This window comes from Prosopis cineraria, unplaced genomic scaffold (genome assembly GCF_029017545.1).
Source record: "Prosopis cineraria cultivar Desert tree isolate PC_DT_omini unplaced genomic scaffold, ASM2901754v1 PC5, whole genome shotgun sequence".
NCBI classification, from domain to species: Eukaryota; Viridiplantae; Streptophyta; class Magnoliopsida; order Fabales; family Fabaceae; genus Prosopis; species Prosopis cineraria.
Genome location: NW_026555336.1, coordinates 20,883,442 through 20,891,969, shown reverse-complemented (window position 1 = coordinate 20,891,969; position 8,528 = coordinate 20,883,442). Strand labels below are relative to the sequence as shown.

The 8,528-nt window shown below is 36.6% G+C and overlaps 1 protein-coding gene across 1 annotated transcript; it reads left to right on the top strand.

Moving 5' to 3' along the window:
• Positions 1–5,884: 5,884 nt before the first annotated feature.
• On the top strand, positions 5,885–6,942 carry LOC129310775 (uncharacterized). The gene is made up of 3 exons (XM_054952691.1): positions 5,885–5,953; positions 6,070–6,315; positions 6,433–6,942. The coding sequence occupies exons 1-3, from the start codon at positions 5,885–5,887 to the stop codon at positions 6,940–6,942; spliced, it is 825 nt and encodes a 274-aa protein (XP_054808666.1).
• The last annotated feature ends 1,586 nt before the right edge of the window (positions 6,943–8,528 follow it).

Genomic DNA, 8,528 nt, shown 5'->3' with positions numbered 1-8,528 from the left:
TGCTAGTGTATTAAGCATGTGTATATTGTATGATCATGATTGGTAGGAGTTTTCCTTAAAAGAGTAGTAGTAATAAATCCATGTGGTATCATTACCATTCAAAAACTAATAGCTAGCCTGTAACATCCAGAAAATTTTACGACTCAGATTTATTTTAAAAAAATACATTATTTATAATTAAATTAAAATTAAGAATAATTTGATAGAGGTCCAGAATTTAAATGTTACTAAGTAAAAGGTTGGTTTTATTTTATTTTTAACTATAAGAAAATTACCAAAGTTGACCTAGGCTTTTGTGCTATAATAAAGAAATGTTGGGCCATTCCTTGTAATTTTCCCTAAAGTATTTGGATCAGCTTTTTAAGACCAATTTCACGTAGAAATGAAACAAAGAAAGCAAAGAAACAAAGAGTAACAAAATGAGAGAGTAAGAGGAAGAAGAAAGGAGGAAGAAAGGGAGTTAGGCTTAGATCTATGAGGCTTTACAACCATTGCAAACTCGGCTACACAATAGATAAACTCCCTGCTTCAATCCTCTTCCTTCCCTCTTTTTTTTTTTGAGTTTTTGGAAGAGAAAAGTTCTTGATTTTGATCCCAAAGGCTTTATTCTTGTAAGCTTTGATTTCCTTGGATCTTATGGAGGTTGTTTTGAGTTTATATATGGTGCTCTAATATTTTTAGTAGGCAATTGGATGAAAAGAGGTGTTTCAGGCACAAATTCAAACCCTAAGAGGTTGGATTTTACTACTCAATGGTTTAAGCCTATTGATTTAGTTATAATTGTGCTATTTAAATCCAATAAGATTTAAATTAAGCTTTGATGGAAGTTAATTACACTAAGTGAAGGTTTTTAATTGATTAAAAATTATATGAATTGAAAATTAGCTTAGTGGTGGCTAATAAATGGTTTTGGCGGTTAAGTGGTATTGTGTGAATGGTTGGTTTAGTATATGGACCATTGGAATGGATTATAGCTCATTGAACCAAGTTGTGTGATATGAGCTATAATCTTCATTAACACTATTTTCCATGAAAAGTTATATGGATAACTTATATGTTGTAGAAAATTATTGGTGGAACTTAATTGGAGAGAAAGAACAAGCCAAGTTTCATTTTGATACAAGGAAAAATTCTTTTAGTATAAAAGGGTTGAGGTAACGAAAACATTTATATTTCTTATTGCTTTGTTTAGCTATTTTTAAATAAATATTACTAGCTATCATACATTACATATTTTAAATGATTAAATGCAATTAATTGTGTTTCATAAAGACTTATAGGATACTACTTGGATAATAGTACATATATGTTTTCTATTCATTTAACAATATTATTTTTTTATAAAAATGAGGTTATTTGCATGCATTATAAATATAGAGAATGGAAGTTACAAATAAGGAAGTGTAACCAGGATAGATACCTTAGATAGGTTAAAGAACCGCTTAAGGGAGGAGTGATATTTGTTATACTACCATAGAGTGTTGAAGTGGTCAATACTCGGGAAAAGTAGATAAGAGTGAAAGGCATGATTTTGGTGAGAGTTTTACCAATGGGGAAGTGTGGGCTTGTGATATTCTATGACATACTATCAGTACTCAATGTTGCCTTTCATATTGTGGACTTAGTGTACTAAAGTGGTTTGTGTATTGTGTAACGTCCGAAAAATTTTAACCCTAATTTATTAACTTAATTAGGGTAGTCAGTGAGTTAATGAGGTGTATGGCCAAAAGGGCTTAACTTGACATAATTGTTGTGATTTTAGCCATAGAATGGGTTCGGATGGATGGCGGGCCACCTGAGCAAGGAAAGAGGATGAAAAAGTGAAGAGTTGTGTTTTGTGCCACACGCCGTTGCACGTGGTTGGTTCGCCTTGGCACACAAACACCATTTGAACGTAACAAGCTCCTTTGTGCCATGCGCCGCGATAGAAAGCATCATGCACTGCGGCGCACAACTAAAAATATAATAAATCAGCTCATGAGTTGCATGAAAACAGAAGAGAGAGAGAGGAGGAAAATAAAGAGCTTGGTTTTGGCTCTGCTAGGGCACAATATTTAGCCCTATTGTTGATGGATTAAAACTCCCAAACACCCAAGGTAAGATCATAATGCTTTTCTCCTTCCATTCTCTCCCTCATTTATGATTATTTATGGTAGGGTTTGAGTTGGAAGATGGATTTTCAGTCCATAAGAGTATGGGTCCAATTCTATTAGTTAAAATGAGATTAATAAGAGTGATTTAATGTATTGGAACACCATATTGATGATTTTGGAAGTGGTTGGTCTATGGGAGCATTAAATGTCTAAAAATTGGTATTTATGAGGTAGTTAGGAGAGGTTAATGTGCATTAATAATGGTTTGAGGTGTTATTAATGATAATGTGCATTAATAGAATCTAATGAGCCCATTGGGTATGAATGGGTAATGGTTATGAGTTGGTAAAATAGTGTATGAGGAGTTTTTCTATTGATAGAGCTAAAAGAGCTAGAAGATGATGATATCCTTATGATTTGGTTGTAGAGAGGTTCGTCTTGGCACCTTTCCAGCTTGTTAAAGCTTGGGGAAGTTTCTATAATGAGGGGTAAACCTTTAACCTCTCAATGGTTTGAGGTAACCGAGGAAAACTTAATTTTTATAGTTGAATGTTAATTGTTTGTGACATGTGATTTATGAGTTTAATTTGATGATGCATATTGGCAAATATTTGATTATGAAATGGTTTTGGAGAAGAAAAAACTTTGATTCTACCACCCTTGATGTTTTGTGAAATTACTTGTGATTTATTACTACGGGTAGAGAATTGTGATAAATTAAGTTTTAAATTGTGAAGTATTTTTGTTATGTGAGCATAAGTGTTGAAAAAAGATTGTTAAAATGCATATTATGTGTGAAATGTGCATAGCATGATCATTGGTGGGAGTTTGTCTAGGGAGAGGAGTAGATTGATTGAAATCCAATTGGTATTAGCAGTAACCGTTGGAATTGGGAACTAGCCTTGGCACTGACCATTGGAATCGAGAGGTAGCCCTTGTCCCATGATTGATTCAGGGCTGTCCCACTTATTGTATGAGGGACTCGAACCTAACTAGTCTCCATCAGTTCATAAGGGTGCTAGATTTGGGGTATGACACCCTATAGTTGTTAGTATTTAGGAAAATCAAATTACACAAGTGAGTATGTTAACCTTGGCCTGGTAGCTCCTCACAAGTGGAAGGCTGGGTTAGTCTATGAAGGACGTAGCCTTGTGATAGCCACTGGTTTTATGTCGGAGGTAACAAAGGATATAAAGTTGGCATATGATCATGCATATAAGTCCAGCCAGATGGTTGTTAGTTTTGTGGTCTGGCATGTGTTTAGGGTGCATGGTTATTATTTTTGTGACCCTGAGTTATGTTTTTGAAAACAACATGATATAATGTCTTGTGGCAAGCCCGGCTACATGGTTGTTAGTTTTTGTGAACTGTGGCCCAATACTATATGATATATGTGTTATGTGCCTATTAGCATTTATTTACAATTAATATGTAACTGTAAGGGTTAAGTGAAATATTGTTACTGAGTGGTTGTACTCACCCCTCAAATTCTCAATATTTTTAGGGACTAGCTGATTGGATCTGAGTCAGGGAAAACACACAGAGACTTAGGATTTATGGAGTGAATCTTCTTTATGTCTCTCTTTAGTAGTTTACATGTGTAATTGTTAATGTATTTGCCAACTAGGATTAATTGTCATGATTGGTGTAATATTTGCATGATTTTGTGTTTAACTAGTGTATTTTATGCCCTGAGTTAGTGAGTTTTTGTTGTGAACTCGTGACTAGAGCCAAAATACTTATGCAAGTAGGAACATATGTATTTTTGAGAAATATGAATGAAATGGTTGATTTTGTGCAACTTTTCCTCCCCCTCTATGTTTTATGAAAATTGGGGTTGAGTGGTGATTTTGTGAAACAAGTGTTTTTGGTTGTGCGTGGTGTATTGCATGAGTCCACAAGGGTCCATTGAGTGTAGTCGGAGAGTTGGTGTAGGCTATTGGCACATGTGGTTGAGTTGGGACACCCCATTTAGGGAAATTTTGTGAAAATATGTCAAATGGGTTTTAGTGTCCAACTTTTGATAGAAAATGAATTTAATTATGAAACTAGTGCCATTAGCTAGAGCTAGGAGACAGCTTTGTATAGACATCAAAACCACCTCAATCAGACATCGGATAGAGATTTGGGACATTTCAAAAGTTTGCTTCCTATGCTGTCAAATGATAGCACTGATCTATCAAATTTCGTGCAATACGCCATGGCGCATGGTGCCTCACGCCACGGCGCATGGTACAGAGGAGACACACCACGGCGCACGAACCGTAAGCCACGGCGCATGTGCCAAATTCTATGCAAACATCTTTTTTTGAGTTTAAAACTCATTTTTGGGTCCCAATTGATTTCCAAGTTTTCGCTTTGTTTTCAAAACTCTGATTTGGAGTCTTTAAAACATGTTTGAGATTTGAATGGTTGAAAATTGAGATTCTTTTAAGTAGATTTTGAGAAATTCATTTATAAACCCTACAATTTGGTAATTCTTGTGAGTTAAGCCCTGGATTACTATAATTTGGAGTTAAGTATGATTTAACCTCAAGGAGGTTATAGTTTGGTATCAGTTTCTCTGGTTTTGAGAACTGGACTGTGGATTTATGAACTAAGTGAGAATTTATTTTGTGAATAGTGCATTTGCATATAGAAAGTTGGAAATTGACATTATACATATGTTTTCCCCTTTGAGCTAGTGTTAACTATTTTTTTTTTGTGGGATAACTTCTATCCTTAGGAGGGGAGAATAGTGCAAACAAGAAATACTACTACCGATAACATTCCGGCAAATGTATCAAGACAAGTGCGGGAAGTCTTAGTGCAAGAGGAGAATATTGTCCCTAGTGAGCATGTTGACATGGGACAAGGCTCGAGTCAAGCCAGAGAGCAACCGAAGCCTACAACAGCTAATGAAAATATATTGTTCGAGTTGAAGAGCATGATGGAAAGAATTGAATAGAGAATAGATGACCATGATGAAATTCTAAACAAAAGACTGGAAGAGTCAAGCAAGACCGTAGAGAGAGTTGGTGGTCATGGTGGAGAAAGACTTGAGAGGGGAGAAGAAGAGGATTATTATGAAGAGAGTGGATTGAGAAGGCTTGAACCAATGAGGCCTAGAGGAAGAGAGCAAGAGAGCTCTATTGATTTAGCTTTAAAGAAGTTCATAAGATTGAATCCTCCATTATTTAAGGATTCCATGGAGAATAGAGTGACTGAAAGGTGCATAGATTAGTTGGAGATGATCTTTTTCATTATGACTTTCACGTCTAAGTAGTGAGTACTACTTGCTAGATTCCTTCTTGAGGATGCTACCAAGCAGTGGTAGGAGAGTGTGAGACCGATGGATGGGTCTCCATTGTCATGGAGTGAGTTTAAGAGAAGATTCTTCTTCTACTATTTTCCTACCTCCTTTAGAGTTGAGAAAGATGAACGAAGAAGAGTTCATAGCTAAGTTTAATGAGTTGTCCAAATACTCGACCTACTTGAGGAATCATAATGATGAGTATCAGAAAGCTGAGCAATTACTTGAGAAGATATGGCCTGATTACAAATAGTAGCTAGCACCCTTCGATATTGTCTCATCCAGCGATATGTGCAGTAAGCTGAGGGCAGTGGCCAGATGAGGTTGTGAGGCTGTAGACAGCTAGAGGAGAGATGGTAGGGGCCGTTTCTCTACATATACAGGTCCTACTAGTGGTGTTGGCAAGAGAGCTAGATATAGCTCTAGACTATTTGGACTAGGTAGCAATGGTAGTAAGAAGAGAAGTTTATAATGGGATTCACATTTTAGAGGTTCCCAGATGAGGAGTAATGTCCCCAGGAATATAGGTGGGCGAAGTCAAGCTTCGAGACAGGATTCTGCTACTACGGTAGCTAGATCGATTAGAGCCTTACAATGCAGCAAGTGTGGAAGAACCATATTGAGGAATGCTAGACATGTTTCAAGTACCACAAGGCTGGGCATATTGCTTGGTATTGCCCCAAGAATGCTCCTTATAGTGATCAGAGGTCTGCTATTCTTGGTTATGTGTTTGCTATGATAAGAGAAGAGGCTGAAGCTTCCCTGAAGCTTATCCATGGTATGATTTCTTTAAGCAATCAACAAATTTATGTTTTATTTGATTTTGGTGCCACTTACTCGTTTATCTCCAATGAGTGTGCACAAAGACTGAAATTGCATGTGGTTGAAATGCCTTTCATAATGAATGTGTCTACATTGGCTGGTGCTTCAGTGAGAACCAGTCGAGCTTGTTTGAAAGTTGAGTTGAAATTTAGTGACATAGTCACAAGTATTGATTTGATTTGTTTGCCTATGTCAGGAATTGATGTGATAATTGGCTTGGATTAGTTGTCTGCTAATAGAGCAATGTTTGATTGTATTAGAAAGATAGTTTCATTGCTAGTGTACATGGCAACTACAATGAATAATAAGACTACACAGTTTGTACCTGTTACTACTCTGGAGACTCCCAAGTTCATATTAGTAGTACAAATGGAGAAATCAGTAAAGGAAGGATGTCAAGCTTTCATCATGTTTTGCTCAATACATGGAGTATACGATGGAGCAATAGACAAGATTGGAGTTGTCAATAAGTTTCCTAAGGTGTTGGCAGATGAAGTGTCAGGATTGCCACTAGAGAGGGAGATTGAGTTCTCAATCGACTTGGTACCTGGTACAGAGCCAATCTCTAAGGCTCCATATCGGATGGCTCCAACAAAATTAAATGAGCTTAAGAAGCAGCTAGAGGAGTTATTAGAGAAGGGATTGATTAGACCTAGTGTTTCACATTGGGGTTCGCCTGTTCTGTTTGTCAGGAAGAAAGATGGTAGCTTGAGATTGTACATAGACTACCGATAGCTGAACAAGGTAACAATTAAGAATAAGTACCCGTTACTTTAAATTGACGATTTGTTGGATCAGTTAGCTAGAGCATCGATATTCTTTAAGATTGATTTGAGATCCAACTATCACCAGTTGAGAGTGAAAATGGATGATGTGCCGAAGATTACTTTCAGAATGAGATACGGGCATTATGAATTTCTTGTTGTGCCCTTCGGGTTGACGAATGCACCCGCAATCTTTATGGATTATATGAATCGAATCTTTAGGTCCTATTTGGACAAATTCATAGTAGTCTTCATTGATGATATTTTAATATACTCGATTGATGAGGAAGAACATGCTAAGCAATTGCAGATTGTGTTGCAAATTCTAAAAGAGAAGAAGCTTTATGCGAAATTGAGAAAATGTGAGTTCTGGTTGCGTGAAGTAAAGTTTTTAGGCCATATAGTATCGGCTAGTGGTATTATAGTTGATCCTCATAAGGTGGATGCGGTACTACAATGGGAAAGACTGACTTCTGTGATCGAGATCCAAAGTTTCTTGAGTTTAGCAGGATATTATAGGAGGTTTATTCAGGGATTCTCCTAGATTGCATCTACATTGATCAAATTGACTAAGAAAGATCATCCTTTCATATGGATTGACAAGTATGAAGAGGCTTTTCAAGAGTTGAAGTAGAGATTGATGACTGCACCTATGTTAACCATTCTAGATCCGAAATTACCATTTGTGGTTTATGCAGATACGTCACTTAAGGGTCTTAGATGTGTTATAATGAAAGATGACAGAGTTATGGCATATGTTTCGAGACAGTTAAGACTGCATGAGGAGAACTATCCTACCTATGATCTTGAGCTTGCAGCAATGGTGTTTGTGCTTAAATATGGTGACATTACCTTTATGGTGTGCAATTTGAGGTATACAGTGACCACAAAAGCCTCAAATATCTAGTTGATTAGAAAGAGTAGAATATGTAGCAATGGAGATGGATGGAGTTCTTGAAGGATTACAATTTTGAGTTAAAGTACCATCCTGGTAAGGCTAATGTAGTAGCTGATGCGTTAAGCTGGAAGATGCTACACGTAGCATTCTTGATGATGTAAGAGCACAAGATGCTAAAGGATTTCTCTAATGAGCATAAGAATGTTTCCAATTTCACATCAAACAACTTGAATGTCAAGGTGATTACAAGTGAATTCTGGAAAGAATTGAGAAAAGCACAATTAGAAGACGAGTATTTATTGAAATTCGGGATGACATTAAGGAAAAGCGAATGATTGCTTTTAGTTTCAGTGATGATGGTTTCTTGTTGTATCACAAACGTATGTGTGTTCCTAATGATAAGGTGATTAGAGAGACTATACTATCAAAAGCTCACAGGAGAAAGCTAACAATTCACCCTGGTGCTACTAAGATGTACCAAGATATGAAGAAGCGATGGTGGTAGCACAGAATGAAGCAAGATATGACTAAGTTCGTTTCTAAGTGTTTGACATGTCAGAAAGTCAAGATAGAACACCAGAGGCCACCTAGGCTATTACAACCCTTAGAAATCCCAATGTGGAAATGGGATAGTGTGTCTATAGATTTTATAATAGGAT

Bases quoted from the DNA above. Each gene is read 5' to 3' on its own strand.
- LOC129310775 (XM_054952691.1), top strand. From the start codon at position 5,885: ATGAGGAGTAATGTCCCCAGGAATATAGGTGGGCGAAGTCAAGCTTCG. The intron at 5,954-6,069 runs GTAGCTAGATCG...TATTGCCCCAAG, and splicing joins GACAGGATTCTGCTACTACG to AATGCTCCTTATAGTGATCA. The intron at 6,316-6,432 runs GTGAGAACCAGT...GGCTTGGATTAG, and splicing joins CTACATTGGCTGGTGCTTCA to TTGTCTGCTAATAGAGCAAT.